Consider the following 24,508-nt stretch of genomic DNA (forward strand, 5'->3'; position numbering starts at 1 on the left):
TAATTTGAATCAAATTATACACATTTCTACCATGAAAGGTAACAAAATCTCAAATACATGAAAAGAGATTGAAAGCCTAAAACGTTCAGTCAAATGGTTATACACTTTCAATATTATTTAAAGCGGTTTATTTTGTACAGTATGCATACGCCACAAGCACACATCTCACAACAACATATCATAAAATAGTAATGATACTGGAACAAATATAAAATCATTTAATGACCCCAAACATGAGAACAAATATGCTACATTCATGTCAAACTCAAAAGGTTGAAGAAAAAATAAAGCATAGTCATATGGTCAAAGTTTCTTCAACCCACAACTAATTTACAACAATCAAGTTCATTTTCGGCAATACATCTGAGGATTTCAGCTGCTTTGACAATTGATGGCATGATTAAACTATAAATTCTTCTTAGCCTCATCTCTAAATATTTTGTGCACCTTAAAAGCTCACAATTTTGGTGTGGAGGAAGGACCGAGCTAACTAAATTACAAGTTTCAGAAAAGTTTAACCACAATCAGCATACTCCTAGAAGGAATATAGATGCATACTTGTACCTCTAATGTTAAACCAAGGAATCTCCACAAAAGACTATTCACCTCCTGCCACGGGTTCCAGAACTAGACCTTGGGCCTGGAAACCGAGAAAACTGCAGTCGCAAGTATCTAGAATCAGAATCATCTTCATCCATCTTATAGCCTGCAAAAATCCAACAAAGAAGTCAACAAACTTGAAGAATGTAAGATAATTAATAACGAGGTAAAGATATCAGACAATAAATATATTCTAGCAATTAGAGATAGTGCTGTCTTTTTAGGACTTGTGATGCCTAGCAAAATAGTAAATCATAACAGATATGCAGAGAAAGGCAGTAGATGCCATTTGATGCCATTTAATTATCTCCATTTCAAAATTTATGTAGACAATTCAACAAAAAGTCTAAATTTAAGTAGCACAGATAACTGTCAAGATTCATGAGAAGAATAAATAATTACCTTGCAAGGCACTCATAGCAGTAGCTGCACAGGCTGGACTTGCAAAATCAACAAAACAAAGAATAAGAGGGTCTCCACCACGCTGCATTGATAATGAATCATGGATTTAGTATGGAAAAAGCATCACTGGTCACACGTCCAACAACTTAACTTGCATAACATGATAAGAAACCTAGTTGAACAAATAAATAAAAACATAACATTTGCAATAGGATATCGTCCACTTACATGTTTCGATTCTTTGCTCACAAGTCTCACTTCTTTATATCCCACAAAAGGTCGAAAAATATCTAAAAGGAGAGGTAAAGGAATACAAACAACAAATCATGAGCAAAATTTGTAGAATAGCAATTAATAAGAAAAACAAAGATCAGGGTAATTTCTTTGTGCTAAAGTATCAAAAAGGATACGAGCTACTTCTCTCTTCGTGGTGTCCCGAGGAAGTCCCTCAACATACAAAGTGTTGGAAGCATCAGGAGGTAGAGGTAATTTTTCACTGCCAGGCCTAGCCATGGTCTCCACAGGGAGACGATCATCTAAATCCCTACTGCGACCATTTGACACCATATCTCGACCAATAGCCCCAGGACGACCCGCCAAAGCAGAATCAGATATTGGAATACCACCTATTCCACCACTAACTGGCCTTCCTGACCTAACTCCCCCTAGTGCACTGGCTTCTCCAGAAGCAAAAGAAGGATATTGCTTCAAAATCAATTAGATTGGCAATTTTAGCAAAACAAACATGAAGATGTTTGACAGTGAAACTCAAGCAATTTCAAGGTTGAAGAAGATACCGCACTCTGGAGATATCGATCATATGCTGATCCAATAGTTCTTGTATCCTTTATAGACCGAGGCTCACCATGATCATCCTCTCTCGATAAATAACTATGCATATCATGCCGTGAAGACATCCCAGAATGGGGAAGATCTGCAATGTTAAGAATCAGAAACATTAGTGAAGTATCGGCAATGGGCACAACTATTACACATACTCACTCCAGATATCACTTTGTAACAAAGAAGTCCAATTTTGCCACTACATAACTCTCTTTCATTTCAATAAAGTTTGAGCTGAAAATAGGAAGATTCACCAGGATGGAGAATAATATATAAATACATATTGACAATAAAAAGGATTTAATAAATTACAACATCTCTAAATTCATTACCACCATTTACAAAATAATGCAGTGCCACAGAACTCTATATTGGAAGCAATTTTTTTTTTTTTTTATAAATACTGAGGCATGTCATCAACTGCCTGAGAGCACTCTTCGCTTTAGTTTATTTTTATTATTTGTGCTCAATCATTTTCATGTTTTCAAATTAAAATTAAAAAACACAAACGTAATCTTCCATAGAAACAAACAAATCAGAGAATCATCCCGCTGACCACCAACTAAAGAATTGAAGTTTTCCTAAAGAGAAATACGAAGCTACCGTAATCAGAACGGGGTCGTTTAAGCATGGGACCAGAAGGGAGTAGAGACGCCTGCTGCCGATTCCAGTATCCGTCCGCCATGATTTTCTCTGTATGTTATAAAAAGAAAAAGTAAACCGATTTTAGAAAAAGAAAAATTATAATAAAACCCTAATTTAAAATATCCAATTGGAGAGACCTTGCCGACGACAATTAGGAATTGCCAAAACCCTAGGGCTCGGACTCTGCTCTCGCTGTGGCCCTGCTCACTACCACTGGGCAGCGTTTTTTCCCTTCTATTTTTTTTAAATAAAAACAATTCTTGTCGCCGGACAGAAACTTATATTTAACAGAGTTTTTTGCCAACGGCCTGTATCCCACCAAAATTTGATCAACCGATCGAATTTTGCCTTTACGTTTAAAAACGCTATTTCCCCACCCATTTGTTAAATTTATTTAAAAAATATGTGAAATTTATTAAAAAATTATTGAAAAGACAAAAAAGCTTACAAGCTAAATAACAATTTATCCCCAAATTTTATTAAATAATTTTTACCCCTAATTTATATTAATTTCAATAAAAAATAAAAAAAATTATTAGCATATAAAGGGAAGGGTGTTAATGATATGTCATTGTCTATTTAGTGACAAATTTTAAATTTTAAAATATTGGGGTGTCAATGAATTTTTGGGTGTTTTAGAAACTCAAAAAAAGTTAAGGGAAAGTTTTTACAATTTTTAACATTTTAATATAACCTTCAATATTTTAAAAATAATAGTTACACCCTAAAACTGAACACAAATCATAAGCATAAATGTGTTATAAACTATTAGATTATAATTATAATTTCAAAATATATTAAGTGAGTATGTAATTTTTGAAGTAAGATAAGGAAATTATCTATTTACTCCTATTAAATTAAAAAAAATTAATTTACACCTTTACAATATTGTTCATTGTTCCTTTTAGTAGGAGTTGTAATATTTCAAATTTCAGGGATAAAACACATTTATTATAATATTTAGATAAAATAACATAATTATCTATTAACGGCAAAAATTACCAATTGACTTTAATATATAGTTGAAAAATTGGGTTTTTCAAACATACAAATTGTTTTATAAAACCTTTTAGGAAAATAGTCATTTGGTATTTTTTTTTTTTTAGATTTAGAGCGATAAGCTTAATTGTTGCTTCGCCACGAGCCTAGTAGTTTTGCCACGTCATTGGAGTGTAGCAATGATTGCACGTGATTGGTTCTTATGAATAATTTGAATGGAAATACAACAATAAATTATTTTACTTTTAAAAGTTTGAGAAATTGATTAAAGGAAAATTAATTAAAAAGATTAAGATCAAGAGGACTTCAACAAAATTGATTAACTTATTAAGGGTTACAAATGTTGAGTTAAACCCCAATTTTAGTACCAAAATACCCTCACCTCCTCACATATAAACCCTATTACTTTATACAAAACACTATTACCAACAAACCTTACAAACTTTGAAAATTCTCACTTCTATAATCCAACTCAAATTACAAAATTGTGATTTCAAAGTTAAGAATAAGGTTCTTTATATCTAGAAATTTATGCAAATGTTTAATCAAAATTTCATTATTTGACGGGTTGTGTATTTTTTTTGTGTGTGTTAAATTTATTTGATAAGTTTTGAAGCATATTTCAAAATCAAGAATGGTAGAAAAGAGTGAAATAACATATATATATATATATATATATGTATATGTATATGTATATGTTATAATTTTTATAATATATGTATATTTCATGCTTTAATGAAAAAATACACCAAAATTTGAAAAACACATATTAAAATACTTTTAAATTAAAAAATATCAATTACTCTCAAAATGGAAAATCTCAATAACCCCTTTGGATTGGTAAATAGCAAAAAAAGCTACCATGCATGTTGTACATATTGAATAAAAAATGAGTATTAAAAAATATCAAAAAACGTCCGCCACGTGTGACCCTATCTTCAATCTCTATCCCTACGTATGATTTGCATGGTGATTACGAATCACGCATAATAACAAAAATCACCATAAATCTCCTATTTTAAAATTTGATTTTGCCACCAATTGATTCTACCTCTATTGCAACACAAAATTATTGACAAATTTAATAAAAATTGTAAAGGATTCAAGCTGTTTTACACCCAAAAAAAAATCAATTGGTAAACCTCTAAAACCTAACAATTTTACTACAAAATGACTAAATCTCAACATTATAAATTATTAAATATGACAAAGAACAATGCACTAAGATTTTTTCCCATTTAGATTACCAAAAATTAAGTGAAATTGTCAAAAATGTCATCGAAAAATAAGTATGTGTGGTTTCTCTCAATATTTAGAGTGAATATGCGAAATTTTGAATGTTAAAAATAAATTTACGGCTTGTTTATATATAAGTTGTTCCGTCAAAGTATAATATGTTGGTTATATCCATATAACCTTAAAAAGTTAATCAATCCCGTTTAGATCTCCTAAATTTTGGTCATTTTAATTAATTTTTTTTTGAATGAAAATCTAATTAATATGAATTAATATTTAAGTTATTTAAACTTGCGATGAAATTCTAAACACCTATTTTCAAAGTTTACTTAAAAAAAACTAAATCATTAAATTCAGAGCTGATCCCTCACACTACTGCAAATGGTCCTTGGTCTTGATTCATGGCTTGGCCAAATTTCCATTTTGGATTTTCAGGTAAAGTCCGGCCATTCTTTTCCTGCTTCCCTTTTTGGATATTATGCCATCGTGAATAAATATCTCGCGGAATAGACTTAATTAAGGCCAAAAGACTTATTCCCACCCAAAGTTTGTTTTCTTCCTATATTGGTACCCGTTAATCTCACTATAAACTGCTAAAACTAACAAAATCAGTTAATTTCAAAGATAAAATCATTATTTAACTATTAATATATTAAAAATAATAAAACATTATTCATTTCCTCTCTTGATTTAAAAAACTAATAATTTTCGTATAGGATTAAACTTTAAAATATTACATTTTTTTTCTTAGAGTTTTTTTCTTTTCTTTCCCTTTTCCAACATTGTCTTCGATTCATCTTCATCCAGAGACAACTCCTTCATTAGAGACGAAAACGATTGTTTCATTCGAAGACGATATCAGAAAAAAAGAGAGAAAGAGAGAAGTTGGCCGAAGATGATATCGGAACAAGTCATTTGGCCTTTAATTAAACAGTAAAGAATCAAACTATTAATTCTTATCTAATAATTCTCAATTGAAAAAAAAAAAAGATTTTAATATGTATAGTGAAGTTTGGTAAGAATTTACCCTTTTAAGAAAATAAACATGCATGATTTCAAGTGAAGTAATCCTTTAATTTAATCAGCACAAGGGTGTCAATTTGTGATGGAGATTGGAGAGCAGCAAGGCATGCAAAATTAGCAACAAGGATGGATGGATGGATGGACTGGATGATGACAAGTAAAGAAAATATTAGTGCCAACCTTATGTCATGTTGCCCTTATTATTAAAGTGCATGCAAATCATTCTCCATTCTAATTATTGAACTCCAAAGATTTCTGTGTCCGGAATAATTTCGACACGACAACTTTCTGGCCCAATCTGTTATATCAATTTGATAACAACTCTTTTTCGATATCACAATTTTATCCCACCAAGTAGGGCCAACATGGTATAGTTTAAACCGAGTTCGTTTTTTACGAATTCAAACCAAATTTAAGCAAAATGAAATATGGCTCGTCTGAAAAGTAAATCAAATTTAAACTAAATTCAATCTAATTTAATTCTCTCACAAACCAACTATCAGTTTGATTTAGATCAAGTTGAGTTATGACTCGTATGAACTAATATAAGTGACTAAAAAGGATTGCGGTTTACATACTTTAAATTAAAATCTCATTTTTGGCAATAAAAAATATCTCCACCTTTCTTCCTGTTTCCTTACTCTCCTCTGCACCTTTTTTCTTCCTCTTCCAACCCTTTTTTTGGTACTCTTTGACTCTTTCTTTCACGCAAACAAGCGAAAAAATCATTTTCACAAGGCATTAGCTCTTTCTCTCCTGTCTCCTCTGCAGTTATTTTCTCTCTGAGCTTCTATTTTGATTTGAAAACTTAAATCAATGGTCATATCTCTTTTTCAAACTTTTCGTTTTACCATCTCTCTAGTTTACTATTGAAGAGTTCAACTCGGCCGGTCATGACTCGGATTACACATCTTTGTTGATTGGTGCACCATATTTCATCTTTAGCAGTATTATTATGCCTTCAATTGTTAAATATTTTGTTAACTTCATTTTCAACACACGGATAAAAGTTCTGAATGTAGAGCCGCACCACCTGCACAAGTGAATAATAGAAGAATACGTTGGAAGAAGCCTATTAGGTTAATTTATTGCATGGACTCTAGCGTTAAAAGCATAGATGGATGACTTGTTTTGCCAAATTATGGTATTGGCGAACTCAGACTTATAAATTCAGTCAAGAATTTGAACACTAAATTCAAATTACGAAATCAAATTAAGCTACAAACTTTGAATTTTTTTTAATCAAATTCAAACTGTTCTTCATATTAGTTTGATGAATTCGAATCAAACTTAAGTTATCTCTAAAATCATTCAAAAGAACTTGAACTCATTTATGTTCAAAGTTAGTTTAGTTCAGATTCACCCCTGATGCCAAATATTCATTTGGATCATATTTCGTTATCTCATTTTAAATTCAATTGGGATTTTATTAAGATCGGCTACAGCTAAAATTTCTTTGATCTTCGTAATAATCATGAGGAAGAACGAATTCCCCACTACTTCATTTATTTATTTATTTATTATGAAAGTTGGTTCCCACCCACCCTTAATCCCACTAGTTTATTTATTTAATTACCTTTTTATACAGATATGATAACATTAAAATGACCAAATTTAAAGCAAATGTAAATCACGAATTGCTCCTCTTTTTTCTCTTTTCACCTCTATGTCAACTTTCATGGGTATTGTGTTCTTGAAAGAAAGGAATCAAAGGAGAAAACAAGGACCAAATGTGGACAATTAAAGCTAAAGTTATAAAGGGATTTTGGTGCACATATTTCATTAACAACAAAATTTGGAAACAAAATTAGCGTAAAATTGTTCAAGCATCCTTCAAAATCATCTGCAAAACTTGTGCACTTACAATTAAATCATCTGAATTTGACGTCCTTATAACATATATTAACTAAAAATCTTATAAAACATTTAAAAAACTCACAATTAATGAATACACATACATAGACTTGGCAAGTGGCAGGCCAGGTTGGGTGCGGATCTAGTTGTATAAGTGATGATTTCTAAATACGTATTTGGCTCGACGGGTACGGGTCAACCCCTGGGTTACTCGTTAACATCAATTTTTCATTATTTCTCTTTTGTTTTTATTATTATAATTTGTCTTTTTCTTAATTTTCAATATTTTTTCTTCAAATACATAAGTATTCCGTGGAAAAACGAAAATTTACCTCAAATTATAAAATTATTTTTTATAAATTTAAAGAATTTTAGCATTAAAATTTAGAATCAATATTTATAACAAAATGTTTAATGTTTATATTTTTTAAATTTGCTCTCAACATAATAAATTTTTTAATTTTAGGGTGAATTTGAGTTCATTTCATGTCAAAATAAAGGAAAATATATAAATTTTTTGTTAAGTGTGTTATAAGTTTAATGTTGAAGTGAAAAAAGAAAATGAATAAAATTCATTACCCACAGGTCCATAAATCTAAAACTTACACCAATATTTAAATGGGTTTCGCAGGTGACCTGCCCATTCATAGTTCTTTCGTTTCATAATCCTCATTAATTTTAAAAAAAGCCATTAATACAGGATTAATTTTTTATTAGATAAGACAATATATTATTTTATTATAAATAATATTATATGTATATATTTTAAATATATAATTTATGTATATAAGTGATACGTCATCATGTGATTAAATATTATTTTATATTTAATTTAAAATTATTTAATTATATAATAACACATCATTTATGTATCTAATAAAAATCATCACTAGACCCTTTCTTGTTGCCTCCTTCTACTTTCAGTTTCAAAGTTATAATAAATAGGAGAGAATGGTATAGATTAAAATGGTTTGGAAATATCCTTATTGAGAAATATCCTTTCCCTGATTTTTGGTTGATTTTGTCTAAAAGAAAATGGGTTTTAGGGGTCCATTGATCAATACACTAACGGTGTTGATAAGATTGGGACTGTGGTCATATGTCTTTGGTTTTCTAGGCGATAAAATATATGAGATTAGCCAAGCAACTTCGTTGGTAGAGTGAGAAAAAAATCGAAATGGGAGAGAAAAAAGAGGGAGAGAGGAAAAAATGGTGAAAGGGGAAAAAGTAAAAAAAAAAGAATTTTAGGGTTGTAACAATGTTAATCAATAATATAATTTTATAAATTATCGAAAAAAATTTTTATTCATTTAAAACTATTCTCTGAAATTGACAAAAGAGTGAAAAAAAAATTATTTTTAAAATTGAATGATGAAAACCTATCTTTCTAAAAAAACAAAACAAGTGGAAAATAGTCGTTCTCCTTAAATATAAATATAATTATTCGATGAAGTTTACAGTTAATAACTCTCGAACATGTTCGAGTAACCTTCTCACATGACTTGCGCACAAATTTTATAGTATTAATTGTCACATTCTACATTGTTAATGAATTAAACTTTAGAAGATGAGTAAGTCTTTTATCCCCAGGCATTACAATAGGGGGTATATAATCATGGTAGTTGGCATAGAATGCCTCTGTTCTGAATTAAGGCAAACAAGCTCTCTGTTTTATAACATATCTCTTCCCATACCAAGAAATGGACACATAAATGGGTTAGAACTCTTTTTTTTTTTTTTTCCTTTTAAAAAGTGAAATTGTATCTATTTTCAAAAAAGAAATTGTGGTCAATCTTTGTTGATGCCAAAAATCATACATGGAATAAGAGTAGAGGGTCTTGGGTCAATATGAATCCATTGTTTTTCTCTCCTTTGCAATATGTGATTAAAGGGCAAAATCGTGAGCTTAACAAAAACTAAAACATATAATATTTTATAACTTTAAGTAATCTGTCTTATACAGATTGAAAAAATATCAATAATGTAACCATTTGTGGGGATGATGCTAGGAGCTCTCCGCTTGCCCTTCGACTAGGGAGTTATGTTGATGTCCAAAATCGCACATTAAATAGGATACAAGAACATTGGGTCAATATAGACTCATTGTCTTATAGTAATATGACTTTTATAGACAAAACAATGAGACTGAATATATAATATCTCATAACTGTATATGATTTTTATATATAAATCAAGATAACGTCAAAAATCTTAATTTAATTAAAAGTTTAACTTTTTTAATTAAATAAATGTGCTTTACATAAGTTTTGGATATCTATTAACAAAGTAAATGTATTATAGATTATTAAAAAAAAAAAATCATGAAACTCAAAAACAAATTCATATGTATTATTATTCAAGGTCAAAACAAAATATATGTCACCTTGAGTAAGGCTAGTATATTGGCAGCCTTCTTAGAGTTTGGCTCCTAGATGGGTTCAAGAGAACCTTTTTAGATCTTTTTCATTCAAGATATTGAAGAAGTTTTAGCAATTTTCAGGTTTGTTTGGTCTGTAAAATGAAGGGTGTATGCATGTGACTTGGTTTTCTTTCATGCAACATAAAAGAGAAGTTGAAAGGAAAAGGAAAAAAGAAAAGAAAAGAAAAAGGTCAAAAAGAGAATATGTGGGTGCTAGAGATGTTGTCTGGGGCTTCGGACGAAATGCCCCTACGCCTGAGCTTGACTTCCCTAAACTACAGAGTGTTCTTTTGAGGAAATACAACAAACCAAAGTTGGGAATTATACTTAGCTAGGGTTTGGGCCCCTATGGAAAAGACCAAGCTAAGTAGGTGGTGTCTGTGATTGTGTCAAAACAAGAGGGCCCTCACCTTTCAAGTTTGGCTTCTTCTCCGCCAAGTTAGCCTTTGGATTGGATCTAATGTTAAATTTAAACTGAATTTATTTAAGCTTATAAATAAGTTTGATTTGAACAAGTCTAAAATAAGTTTAACTCAAATGAATTCGAGTTATTTTAATTTTGATATGAATCGATTAAAACAACATTATTTTAATTAATACGTATCAAAACATCAAATTCGAAACTTGACTCAAGCTTAAACTCAAATCAAACTTGAATATAACTTTTTTAAAAGAGTCAAATTCAAACAATTTTAAAATATGTTTGATGAATTTAAATTCAAACTTAACTTTACTTAAATAGCTAAGATCGCTCGACTCACTCCAACCCTAATTGGAATCACCCTTTCTTTCATCCTTAGGCATCATTTTTAAGTTTATTCTGTTTCACCATTTCATTTATGTATGTCACTCTTCTCTGCTTGTTTCTTACTCCCTTTCACCTTATCAAAAACCAGCAATGGCGGCGTTCATGAATCCTGAGTACTTCATTCTCATAAGTGCATCATTACTTCCATTTCCCTAATACAAAACATTATTACATTTAGATTTTGTTATACCTTTGTTAAACATCAAAGGCCAAAAGACTTATTCCCACTCAAGATACAGTGGAATCTCAAACTCTCATCCTTTAATTTTCAAAAACTCAAATACCCAATTATAACTAAATTTATGATCAAGGTTAAGAGTAAAACTATCATTTATTAAAAAAATTTAAAAATTAAAGTTTTATCATATTTTCTTTCTCATGTATAGAAATCATATAATTTCTCCCTAACTCAAAGTTTGAAAATTGACAAATACCTCCTAAGGTTTGTTTCTCTTCTTTTTGACACTGATTTACCATCTCCAATGGTTAGCCGTCCTCCCTCCCGCCTTATCTCTCCCTTCAGTCACTTTCCCTTTCCTCTCTGACTAAGACGAAGACGAACGGTGTTTGTTTGAGACGAAAACGATTTTACCTTCGTTTCGAACAAAGACGATCGGAGAGGGAAGTGAGAGTAATTAGAGGGAGAGATAAGGCAAGAGAGAGGATGACCGACTATCAGAGACAACAAATCGATGTCAAAGAGAAGAGAAACAAATGTTAGGCGGTATTTACAGTTTTCAAATTTTAGGTTGGGGGAAATAGTAATTTTATAAATTTGAGGAGAAAAATATGATAAAAAATTAAATTTTTTAGTAAATGATAGTTTTATTTCTAATCTTAATTGAAATTTTTAACAAAAATTTAATTATAAATAGGTATTTGAGTTTTTAAAAATTAAAGAGTAAAAATTTAGAGTTTCACTTTATTTTGGGTGGGAATAACTCCTTCTACCAACATCAAATTTCTTATTTAAAAATAGAAAATAAATAAATATTTGAATGTGGGCAGGAATTTGTGGCCGCCTCGTGCCTCATTTATGGTTCTTCCGTTTCATAATCCTCATTAACCGAAAAAAAAAAGCCATTAATACAGGATTAATTTTTTACTGGATAATCCAATATATTATTTTATTACAAACAATATTATTTATATATTTTTTATACATAATTTATATATACAAATGATATATTATCATGTAATTAAATGTTATTTTATCTTCAATTAAAAATTATTCAATTGTATAATAACACATCATCTGTGTATCTAATATGTGTATTAAAAATATATATATATAATTATATTGTTTTAATATATATAATGCAGGTATGGGACAAAACTATTGTAAATACAAATGATGTCATAATATAATATTTTTAGAATCATATTGGTTATCAATCTGATAGAGAGAACAATTTACTTTATTCAATAATCAGATCGGTTGATTAATGATTAGACTAATTAATTATTTAAAATTTTTTATATAAGTTATCATTAATTATATAATTTGATTTATTTTATATTAAAATAAATTTTGTTTGATATTTTATATATATATATATTTAAATATGATAAATAAACTCTTGAGTACAAGTTTTTATAATCATCTTTTGAAAAAAATTCAATTTTTTTTGTTAGAACAGTAAAATCTAGTTTTATGTCAAGTTCAATCGAAGAGTTTGAATAATTTAATTTGATTTAACTATAAAAATAATTTTTAAATAATCAAAATTAGTTTAGTTAATGATTAATAATTCAAATAATTAGAGTAAGTTAACTAATTAGTTCAACCAATTTAATTTTTTAAAATTATATTATAATATATATGCCATCATATATATATATATATATATATTAAAGATTGTATTGAGTGAAACCGTGGAATCATTTTTTTATCGTATTAAAAAAATCATGATCTATGGAAGCCAAAGTCAAACGTATTTGCAGAAATATATACTGAATGGGCGGCTGAGATAGTCTTACCTCTGAATAACAACTGATATCATCAAATTCGTTGAGAATTTTCACGTATTAAAAAGCATAGGTCCCATCCATTGCAAGCGGATCATCAACAGGAGATGGTCGTTCATCTACCGAATCAACAAAAAGGGGGGGCCCGGGAAGGCCCGCTCTTCGATAAACATTCTCCAGAGTGTAAGGGGTTCTTTGGTCATTTCAGGGTGGAGAGCAAACAAAGATCTCAGATTCACAGTATAGTAAATAATATTATATAGTAACCATAAATACCTTAAAAATTAAAAAAAAATAATGCACACAAAACGTCACCGTCTCTCAACTTCTTAAAAGCTTTTAACATGACATGATTTGACCCGAAATTAGATCACGGATCCACGGGCTTTGTCACTTTTTGTTATACTCTTATGCCTGCTCGTTTTCTCTTGCCTTGATTAGCAAGTTTTAATTATGGCCAAGGATTATCTCCAATTCAAGATTTAAGTCCAACTTTTAAAATGCATATGTGATTTTTTAAAAATTTAAATATTTATTTATAAATTAATTGTTATTAAATTTTTTATTAAAAAATAAATATAAAAATGATTATTTTATTATTAAACTATAAAATCTTAAAAATTTATATTATTTTTAATTTAAAAAATTAATATTTTTTTTTAGAATTAAGTTTTAAAATATTACTATTTTTCTTTACAATTTAAAAATTATTTCTGGTCAACTAATTTGATAAACAAATAATTTACCAAACAATAAAAAATGATGTTTAAACGATGAAATGGATGCTTTGACTTTGTTACTTTTTGTTAACTTCTTGTGCTTACACGTTTTCTCTTGCCTTGACTATCAAGTTTTAATTAAATAACTAATCAAGTGATTAAAATTTCAATTAACTTTTTGGTCAACAGTAAAATTTAACTCTAATTAATTTTAATTAAAATTTGAGAGAACATCCCTTAGATAGTGACTCTTGTTTCAGCAAACCAGTCAATTCTCCTCGGTTGACTCTACAAAAATCTCGACCAAACCTCCGCACCCGTCGCCACCAAATCTACTCAAAAACCCGACCCAAACTCCAAGTCACTCAAGGTTATTTTAGTCATTTAGCTGAATTGCCCCAAAGGACAGCGTTGCGTGCAGACCAAAAACCAAGTACCAAAGTTACGTAATCACATTCCCGAGTGTAAGGTTCCGTTTGTTTGGCCTTTTAATTGTTTAATTTGTTAAGAGAAGCGAAGGTAACTAATCTTAATCCGTTTAAGTTTGAATTTGATTCAAATAAAAAATAATTAAGTTTAAATTTAGTTTGAATTCATCAAGTTAAAATTAAAACTAATTCTATTCAGCTCACATAAAAATAATTTGATTCGAGTTTAATTTTGATTTATGATTTGAATATATGACTTAAATTGATTTAGATTTATGATTTAAATTCGTAACTTATTAATACTAAACATAATTGAAATCAAGTTATAAATCAAGTTTGAATCGAATCAATTATAAATTAAGTTTGAATCGAATAGACTCATGAGTCAAATTTGAATTGAATCGACTCATCCACCAAGTTCATGAGTTAAACCTTTTGACTAGAATTTGATTTAAATTCAAGCTAAATATGTTCAAATTGAGTTAAACAGAGTAACTTTCAAATCTGAATCAATTTAATTTCGGTCTAACCCTACATGAACCAGACAAAAAATGAGCACTTCCAAACAGCGTCTTCAGACAAGTAAGACTGTAGCGAAGAAACAAATATGGTAAATAAAAAAAAAATTCTAAAAAGTCTGCTTTGGAAATGCAGTTCATAATTGTTTTTAATCTCTCGGGCGATTTCTTATTATTTCTTATTTTGCCTTTTCGTTTTATTTTGCTTTCTCACCTTTGACTCCTTCTGTACTTTTAATTTTTTAATTTTTACGTAGACCGAAGACTCGGCTCAGCTCGACTCTCTCTCCTGTGGTCCGTTGCCGGAGCAGAAGGCGATCAGGTAGATCTGGTGGTGGAGGTGGAGAGTTGAGTTGATGGTGGTGGAATGGTTGGGACAAGAAAGTAGAAAAGAGGGTGAGTAGTGTATAGGATGAACGGAGGATTGGCGAGGCATCGAAGAGGGAGGTGGTGCTTTGGTGAATCTCTCACATGGAATGGCAGATCTTGTTAGCTACGGGAATGATCACCGTGATATTGAGCAGGTCTTCTTCTTCTTCTTCTTCATTTGTTTCTGTTTTCACTCTGCCTGTTTGCTCTTAATTTGTAACAAAGTTTACGCCCTTATTTTTTTGGTTAATTATTTTTATTTTTTTTCCTTTTGTCGTTGAAAAAAATGGGATTTTCTCCGCTTAATTTGGGTTTTTGTTTTGTTTATTTGAAAATTAAAATATTGGAAAATGGACTCTATTTCTCTCTTTCTTTATCTATTCTTTCTTAAATTTAAAAAATTTAAATTATGGGATATTTAGTTATTTTCCTATTGAAACGGGTTGCATTCTGTTAGTTGTTGTGAAATTATACAAGTGACCGAGCCTGTTTTGGCTACTCTTGCAACGGAATAAACCTGAAAACAGTGTTGTTTTAGTTTTGTGAAAGTAATTTTATGAAATGAGTTGATACTGTGCTAGGCATTGCATTTGAAAACTAGGTGTTTTATAGGTAGTCTTTGGCTGGTAAATTTGATTTCTTTTACTTGCTTATTTGATCTGTTCAATGGTAGATTGTTGTACTGAGATAGGGAAAGAGGAAAGGAGAAATATTGGGTAGCACAAAATTATTATTAAGTTTTTGGGTAACAAACCAAGTTCCGAACTCTAGTGATTTTCGACTAAGGTAACAATTAGTATGATGAGAGTACCACGCACATGACATGTGATAGTTTATGATGTATCCAACTGATGTTTTGAACGGCATTGTGTGTTTTCTCATTTTTTTGGTTTAAATTAGATCCTTACTTTGGAATGAGAAACATAATCCTCATTCGAATACCACCACTTCCTGTTTACTTCATTGTCTGGAGCGACTCTTTCATTCTCCTAGATGTTTTGTGCTTTCCATGGCACAAAATTTTTTGTATTTCTGATCAAATGGAACTTAAACCTGTGATAGGTTTAAGAAGTGGCAATTCCACAATGAATGTCCCTCCTCAAATTCTATTCAAACCTATAACATACCAAGCACGGAACCGTACACTTCTTTCATAAGCTTGAACTAGGAGCTTATTATCCTGTCAGAGCCAGCAAGAAAAAACATGTAATCTGCGAATAGAGTTCCATAATTTAACTGCTGAATAACATACATTCATGTTATTGATGGGGAAATTGAAGGATGCTTGTCAGCTTTTTGTGTAATCCAATTCTGAAAACTGATGTGATCAATTTGCGTTTTTACTTCTAATTTCTTTAGTTCTATCATGTTTATATATGCTTTCTGAAGTTCAATGAATTAGTTTTTGTTGCAGTGGTTTTGTTCTGAGGTTTTTCAATTGTTTTGCTGCCTCTTCAGGCTTTAATTGCTTTGAAGAAGGGTGCTCAGCTTCTGAAGTATGGTCGTAAGGGCAAGCCTAAGTTTTGTCCGTTTAGACTTTCTAATGTAAGTTTTATATTAAAACCTTTAAGTTGGTTGCTTTTAGACGTTCATGCCTTTATTGTTGCTTGGAGTTGGATATATTTTTTTATTATAAAGAAAAAGTGTGAGAGATATATCATGCCAAATAGTTATGATACAGCTTCTGGTGAAAGTGTTATGTAGAAAATACCTATGATATAATATGAAATTGCAAAGAAAAAATAATTTGTTTAATAAGACAAAATCGTCTAAGGCCAATCATAATACGATGTATTGAGTACCTTTCATCATGACATAACTTATAAGAATGCAAAATTTAGAGTAGCCAGAGAGCAGTGAATTTGACAGCATTGTGTTAGATAGAAAATATCTTTGGTTGGGCAAAGAATTCAATTTAGAGTTGGGCATGGTACTGTAAGTGTCTGATATCCAGTGCTCTATATCCCTGGATTAATTATGGTTTGCATAGATTGGGTGGTTTATTGAGGTATTTCTCCCCAAAATTTTAAGATGCTTGGTGTTTGATCTTGCTTGATTAGCTTTTATGACATTGATGTAATGTTTTAGTTCATGATCCTAACCAGCTTAGCTTTACGAGGCTTTTGTATAATTTAGACTGTTCTTTAATGTCAACTATGAAGTTACTTGCAATTTGCAGATTGTATTGTTTGGTTATAGAACTTCTCTTAAGTCTTGTTCTGGCATTCAGGGATTTTGTGTAAGACTTATATCTTAGGTTCCTTAGCTCATGTAGGAAACTGTGGAGGGGAGGGATGCAATGCATTAGCAAACAACTTTCTAGTTGTCTGGCTCTCATTCATGTTTAAGATCTTTGTGTATAATGGCTACTGCAGCTCATTGTCAGTGAGAGTAAAATATGGCCTTCTTATATGAAATAACTAGAATTTTGTCAAATAAACGATGGCCTTTATTTAGAAATCCATGGTTTTAAGTGTCAAACAAGTATCCTAAGCTGTTCCGCTTAAAGTATTGCTATATGTTTTACTCATGCTTATTCACTTTATTGGTTTTTATAATTTTTTTACTTTACAGCTTTTCCTCTTTCATATGTTTGTTTCTTCTATGATTTACTTATGCCCACAATCACAGGACGAATCATCTTTGATCTGGATATCAAGCAGTGGAGAAAGAAGCTTGAAGTTAGCTTCTGTATCTAAAATTATACCTGGACAAAGAACTGTGAGATTTCCTAATTTGATCATTCTGTTTTACCATTTTTCTTATATGTTATTTAGCATATGTGAATTGATTACCTTAAGGATTTAAGCTTGTCTCTAAAGTTTTCTTGTTATCCTACCAGGCTGTTTTCCACCGGTACCTTCGTCCAGAAAAGGACTATTTATCTTTTTCTCTTATATACAACAACGGAAAGCGGTCACTTGATCTGGTTGGTTATTAAACTTTGTCCATAAATATGTTTTCTTTTTTTTTCTTCCCACATTATCTGGTTTAATTGTAAACGTGATATTCCTTGCTTTCTAGATCTGCAAAGACAAAGTTGAGGCAGAGGTGTGGATTGCTGGCTTAAAAGCATTAATACCCTCTGGACAAGGTGGTCGCTCCAAAATTGATGGATGGAATGATGGAGGCCTCTACCTTGAGGTAATTTTATCTGTCTTGAAGGTCTACAGATTGATATTTCTGCGGTGCTTTATTTCTTTTTTCACTCAGTCATACTGTACCATTAAAGGCCTCTGTCTGGTTTTCATTCACTTAAATTTGTAAAATTGTTTGTTTGAAAATGCATAAAATTTTCTGTTGTATAAACTATGTTCCAAAGGTGCATTATTTGATGAATTGATTGTTGTTTTCATGTTATAAGTTCAACTACTTGTCATGTCTGACATGTAAATTTACATAAACTAAATTCAGGATAGCAGAGACTTGACTTCTAATAGTGCAAGTGATAGTTCTTTGAGTGTTACAAGAGATATTAGCTCACCAGATGTTTCTGTCAGTTTGAGCAACCCAATTACTTCTCCAAAGAGCTTTCAACCTGAGAATTCCATTTCTTCAAATTCTGAAAGATCACATGTAGCATCAGACAACACAAATATGCAAGTAAAAGGATCTGGTTCAGATGTCTTTAGAGTTAGTGTTTCTAGTGCCCCCAGCACCTCCAGCCATGGTTCTGCACCGGATGATTGTGATGCTTTAGGCGATGTATACATATGGGGTGAAGTCATCTGTGATAATGTTGTCAAGCTTTCGGCTGATAAAAGTACTAGTTACTTGAGCTCAAGAACAGATGTGCTTCTTCCCAGGCCATTGGAATCCAATGTGGTTTTGGATGTTCATCATATAGCCTGTGGAGTCAGGCATGCAGCCTTGGTCACAAGACAGGGTGAAGTTTTTACTTGGGGAGAGGAATCTGGAGGGCGACTTGGCCATGTTGTTGTGAAGGATATTATTCAACCTCGTCTTCTTGAATCTTTGACAGTTACTAGTGTTGATTTTGTTGCTTGTGGAGAGTTCCACACTTGTGCTGTTACAATGACCGGGGAGCTATATACATGGGGAGATGGCACACATAATGCTGGGCTTCTTGGACATGGTACTGATGTCAGTCACTGGATACCAAAGAGAATATCAGGGCCTCTTGAGGGACTTCAAGTTGCTTCAGTAACTTGTGGTCCATGGCATACGGCCTTAATAACATCAATGGGGCAGCTCTTTACATTTGGTGATGGTACATTTGGTGTGTTGGGCCATGGTGACAGGGAAAATGTTTTGTTTCCTAGAGAAGTAGAATCTCTCTCAGGGTTGAGAACAATTGCTGTTGCTTGTGGAGTGTGGCATACCGCTGCTGTTGTAGAGGTTATTGTAACACAGTCCAGTGCAAGCGTTTCATCAGGGAAATTGTTTACTTGGGGTGATGGAGACAAAAATCGTCTTGGACATGGAGATAAGGAGGCTCGACTTAAACCCACATGTGTGCCTGCTTTAATTGATTACAATTTTCACAAAATTGCTTGTGGTCACAGTTTAACTGTTGGGTTGACCACATCAGGACATGTTTTTACAATGGGGAGTACTGTTTATGGTCAACTGGGGAATCCCAATGCTGTTGGAAAGATACCATGCATGGTGGATGATAAACTTGCAGGGGAGTGTGTTGAAGAAATTGCTTGTGGCTCCTATCATGTAGCAGTCCTAACATCCAGGAATGAAGTCTATACATGGGGAAAGGGTGCTAATGGAAGATTGGGCCATGGAGATGTTGAAGATCGAAAAACCCCAACTTTGGTTGAAGCTTTGAAGGATAGACATGTAAAATATATTGCTTGTGGTTCAAATTATTCTGCAGCTATATGTCTTCATAAATGGGTATCTAGTGCTGAGCAGTCTCAGTGCTCAGCATGCAGACAGGCTTTTGGTTTCACTCGGAAGAGGCATAACTGCTATAACTGTGGACTTGTTCACTGCCATTCATGCAGTTCAAGAAAAGCAATAAGAGCAGCATTGGCACCTAATCCAGGCAAACTATGTCGTGTTTGTGATTCCTGTTATGCCAAACTAAACAAGGCTTTAGAATCTGGTATCAATAATAGGAAGAATTCTATGCCTCGCCTTTCAGGTGAAAACAAGGACAGATTGGACAAGGCTGATATTAAATTGTCCAAGTCAACAATGCCTTCCAATATGGATTTGATTAAGCAGTTAGACAGCAAAGCTGCTAAACAGAGCAAGAAAGCTGATACTTTTTCCCTTGTACGCTCCTCCCAAGCACCTTCTTTGTTACAACTGAAAGATGTTGTTCTCTCTACTGCTGTTGATATGCGACGAATGACTCCCAAACCAATTGTCACACCATCTGGAGTAAGTTCCAGGTCTGTGTCACCTTTCTCAAGAAGACCCAGTCCCCCTCGATCTGCTACTCCTGTCCCTACGACATCAGGACTTTCTTTCTCTAAAAGTATTACTGATAGTTTGAAGAAGACTAATGAACTTTTGAATCAAGAAGTGCTTAAGCTGCAAGCGCAGGTAGGGTCTGAAGTTCCTTATTTTGTTATATATTCTTGGAGGCCAAAATCCTGCATTGCCTTACACAGCTGGGTGCTGGGGGGCATTTATGTAGGTTCATGTCCAGATGTATTATCTTAATCTTGATGCATATTATATGATGTAGGTTGAGAGCCTAAGACAAAGATGTGAGCTCCAAGAACTGGAACTTCAAAAATCGACTAAAAAAGCTCAAGAAGCTGTAGCAGTTGCTGCGGAGGAATCTTCAAAAGCTAAGGCTGCAAAAGAAGTTATCAAGTCACTAACAGCTCAGGTTCTTACTTCTACATGTTCCTTTGCTTGAGATTGTATTTGATCCGAAATTGCGCTTGCTATGTGGTATAAGTTATTCATAGTATCTTATCTGCCACTATATTGAATTTGATAAGAATTCTCTTTAGAAAGAAGGCGCAGACATGATTTCATTACAAGTGTAGGCTACAAACCTGTCCTTAAAATTGACTATTTTAGTGGTGGAAAGGAAGTTGTAAATATTTGATTGTTGGGAATTGTTTCAAGCATATTGTGGGATTTGAAAATCAAGTTTCAGCTTTCCTTCAAAACGTGATTTTCTCATTTCGTTATTTCTTGTGAAATTTTCTTTATGTAATTAAAGCTTTCGATGATACTATTGTAATTTTATTCCTCTATATTGTCACAGCTCAAAGACATGGCTGAGAAGCTGCCACCTGGAGCTTACGATTCAGAGAGCATAAGGCCAGCTTACCTACCAAGTGTCTTGGAATCAAATGGAATTCATTATTCAGATGCAAATGGAGAGCGCCATTCAAGATCTGATTCAGTCAGCAGCTCTATGCTGAGTTTTCCCTCAGGAATTGACTCTATCAATTATAATGCATTGGGAAACCTTGCACACTTACTCCGGGAACCTACTGGAGCCAATGGGAGGGATGACCATCCAGATACCAGACTGCCAAATGGTAGTGGTGTGGTTTATGCTAGTAGTGGCCGTATGCCAGAATCTGGTGATGGAAAAGATTCTGGTCCTTTCCAAGATGGCGAGAACGGAACGAAGTCCAGAAATTCTGCAATGGCCGTCAACAGTAATCAAGTTGAGGCTGAGTGGATTGAGCAGTATGAGCCTGGTGTCTACATAACTCTTGTAGCCTTGAGTGATGGAACCAGAGATTTAAAACGAGTGCGCTTCAGGTAATTTTATCATGCTTCAATCCAAATTCCTGCATGAGTCACCTCACTCTTATGTGTCATGAGCCTTTTACTGTACATCGCATCACTACTTTACACTGGATTTTGTTCTTGAGATATGATATTAGATTCTTCAATATAGTAAATTTTCAATCCTCGAAACTGTTTACATTTCTGCAGCCGGAGAAGATTCGGGGAACATCAAGCTGAGACTTGGTGGTCAGAAAACCGTGAAAAAGTATATGAGAGGTACAATGTCCGTGGACTGGACAAATCATCAACCTCCGGGCAGGCTGCCCGCAGATCAGAAGGAGCTCTTTCTCCCACTTCACAGATTTAGCAACAAGGCCAGAGATAGGGAGGTTCAGCATTAACACATTTGTACCAATGACTTGAAGGATACGCCCAAGCTAAGTCGAAGCGAAGCAGAAATACTTTTTTGCCCTTTTTTGACTCGCAATTCCGTCGTCTGGTTCTCTTTTTCTTTGTCCGATAAATTTATGGGTATCTTAATTCTTACCTTTCGAGATCTCTTGTATTGTAGTGTATATAACATCATCAATTGTGCCATCGCCATAGCAAAACAGTTTTTGTTCTTAGCTTGCCCCTTCCCTACAATTCTTTTGTTGTCCATATATTTAGTGTTATTTCATATTTTTATTTAGAATTAAAAAAAATATAATTCTTTCATGATTTGAGCTTCCTGAGATCTCAATTTATCATAATTGTAGGAGGAAAATCGGTAGTTCACACAACACTTGTAACATTTTTATAATGTGAAGAAACTAAATGTGTCATGTTTATAGGAACTTTTATTGAATATATAATATTATTGAACCAATAATTCTAGGAATGGGATTGTTTTGTAAAGGAAAGAAATTTGGGAGTGTCCTAGCCTGGAATTGCCTCAAATTTGTTTCAATAGATTAAAACAAATTGTATTATAATATCGGGGTTAAACGATATTAAACATAATTCTTTGAATTTTATGTCATGGTCTTAATGTAATATTTGTTTTATTTTCATTTTTAATCGTAAGAACTCTTTAGGAGAATTAAGGTATAAATCGGAGGGGTGATTAATCTGATTTTATTATTTTGTCAATTATTGTTGTTTTATAGTTAATTTTATATTGAAGAACATTTTATTTACTTCAAATTTACAATATTATGAAAGAATGATCTGATTTTGAGTTATAATTTACGAAAAATCAAATGTAGATGTGATTTGGTGAGACCGGCCGGGTAGGTGTGGTGTGTTAAAATACAATTTTATAAAATTTTTTTAGGGTTATTTTATCATATGTTCATGTTTTTAACAAATATTTCTTAAAAATTGCATTTTAGCCCATTGTACATACCTTGTCTACTGTGCAATGTTTACTTGGATTAAGAAGAATTTGTTGTTGAATTCCTTTGATTTTTAACTGAATTTTAAATAAAATTCTAGGTGAAAAAGTGTTTTGAGAGATTGGGATTCTCAAAGTAAAAAATGTGAGTAAAACGGACATTAATTTGGGATTTTGAATATAGCTATATATTTTATAGATTGTTGATTAATATAGTTTAACCCCAATAAAATTAAGTTATTTTAATTAATTTTTTTTAATAGTAAAATGTTAGTCACCCATAATTTATCTTAACTATATTTTCTTGTCCTCAAACTTTAAAAATAAATTTTGTTTCTCCCATAACTATAAATTGTTCCATGAGAAATAAGACCATTCCGAAGTAAGAACACCCATTATGAAGTTGAAAAGCTAATGGGTAAATTTAAAACATTGGAACTCTTGTTGGACTCTGAAGAACACCTACTCCATGCAGAGCGCAAAACCAAAATTTGACTGTAAGAGAGATGACTAAGGTTTTGACTTTTCCAAAAAAGTGAACCATGCAGCCAGGAATGCTTGTTTCACTAGACACTATTGCGAATTCAATTCCTTTATTTTTTTTTTTTTTAAAGTCAACTAATACATTTTCAGACCAATGCGTATAATCAGCTTGTAAAGCTTATTTCTAGTATAAAAGGAGGTCTTCGTAGTCATTCAAGGGTCATATTATTGCACCAATAATTGTTCAAATCTCAATTGAAGCTCAAACGTTCAAGCTTACATTATATATTCTAACTTTTATCTCTCTTAAACCTACCCTTCTATTCTTTTAAGAGAAACTTATGTTCATTTGTGAAATCACTCTACTTAGAGGCACTTTTATCAAAATATACTCTTATACTTGAAATTTTGTAAGGGTAAATCTTGATTTAACTATTGTAGAGGTAAAATTTTGAGAAAACTAAGTGTATTGATTGGATATATTTTAGTGAACTTTCGAAGGGATTCCCTTGAATAAGTGAACGTAAAAGATTTGTAAAAAAAGCTCAAACTCAGTCTAAATTGAATAAACTTTTTTTTTATGTATATTTATTGCATTGTGTTTTTTTATTCAAATAGCTTATAGGTTTGTTGGATTGACTTGGGTAAGTTAAACTTTAAATTCTACAAAATTTTACTCCCCTTTAAGACTATATGTTTGTCTTCTCCTCTTTTGTCTCACTCTCATCATTTGAATCGTCATTTTTCCTTCATATTACAATAAATAGCTTTTCTTACACTTTTTTTTCTTTATGTCTTTTCATTTTAGTTAAGGATAATCATGTTTAGCATCTCACAGTTATAACAAATGATTTTCGCCTTGCATTTATCCACAGGCTCTTTAGTTCTATATTTTTTATATTTTTTGTTGCTCCTCTTACTGCTTGTGAGCAATTTACTAAACTTACTAGTAAGAAGACTTATGTCTTCTTTGTCCATGGAGGAATTTCTTTCTTCCTCTTCTTCTTTAACTACTTTGAGAGTTATATATTTCTTGTTCTTATTTTCTTCCTCTCTAGGTTTTCTCTTCTTTTCCAATGTTAAAAAACTACTTATTGGTTCATGCATTTGCATTTTGCTTAAGTCCTTTGACTCT

At 31.9% G+C, this 24,508-nt stretch overlaps 2 protein-coding genes across 2 annotated transcripts; one reads left to right on the plus strand and one right to left on the minus strand.

The window, feature by feature from the left end:
* Positions 1-234: 234 nt before the first annotated feature.
* Positions 235-2,779, minus strand: LOC123203339 (RNA-binding protein 2-like). Its single transcript, XM_044619678.1, has 8 exons — positions 2,628-2,779; positions 2,449-2,538; positions 1,800-1,936; positions 1,413-1,707; positions 1,231-1,292; positions 1,003-1,084; positions 607-706; positions 235-490 (listed from the first exon to the last, which is right to left on the minus strand). The coding sequence occupies exons 2-8, from the start codon at positions 2,528-2,530 to the stop codon at positions 487-489; spliced, it is 762 nt and encodes a 253-aa protein (XP_044475613.1). The 5' UTR covers positions 2,531-2,538; positions 2,628-2,779; the 3' UTR covers positions 235-486.
* An 11,818-nt stretch (positions 2,780-14,597) lies between these two features.
* LOC123203335 (PH, RCC1 and FYVE domains-containing protein 1-like) lies at positions 14,598-22,232 on the plus strand. Its single transcript, XM_044619675.1, has 9 exons — positions 14,598-14,986; positions 16,290-16,376; positions 17,463-17,552; positions 17,674-17,760; positions 17,856-17,975; positions 18,246-20,357; positions 20,503-20,649; positions 21,037-21,545; positions 21,723-22,232. The coding sequence occupies exons 1-9, from the start codon at positions 14,939-14,941 to the stop codon at positions 21,880-21,882; spliced, it is 3,360 nt and encodes a 1,119-aa protein (XP_044475610.1). The 5' UTR covers positions 14,598-14,938; the 3' UTR covers positions 21,883-22,232.
* The last annotated feature ends 2,276 nt before the right edge of the window (positions 22,233-24,508 follow it).

This window comes from Mangifera indica, chromosome 19 (assembly GCF_011075055.1).
Source record: "Mangifera indica cultivar Alphonso chromosome 19, CATAS_Mindica_2.1, whole genome shotgun sequence".
NCBI classification, from domain to species: Eukaryota; Viridiplantae; Streptophyta; class Magnoliopsida; order Sapindales; family Anacardiaceae; genus Mangifera; species Mangifera indica.

Excerpts from the sequence above, each read along its gene's own strand:
- LOC123203339 (XM_044619678.1), bottom strand. The coding sequence starts at position 2,530 with ATGGCGGACGGATACTGGAATCGGCAGCAGGCGTCTCTACTCCCTTCT. Across the intron at positions 1,708-1,799 it reads ATCGATATCTCCAGAGTGCG|CAATATCCTTCTTTTGCTTC; the intron begins GTATCTTCTTCA and ends TTGATTTTGAAG. Across the intron at positions 707-1,002 it reads TGCTATGAGTGCCTTGCAAG|GCTATAAGATGGATGAAGAT; the intron begins GTAATTATTTAT and ends GGATTTTTGCAG.
- LOC123203335 (XM_044619675.1), top strand. The coding sequence starts at position 14,939 with ATGGCAGATCTTGTTAGCTACGGGAATGATCACCGTGATATTGAGCAG. Across the intron at positions 14,987-16,289 it reads ATCACCGTGATATTGAGCAG|GCTTTAATTGCTTTGAAGAA; the intron begins GTCTTCTTCTTC and ends CTGCCTCTTCAG. Across the intron at positions 20,358-20,502 it reads TGCTTAAGCTGCAAGCGCAG|GTTGAGAGCCTAAGACAAAG; the intron begins GTAGGGTCTGAA and ends TATATGATGTAG.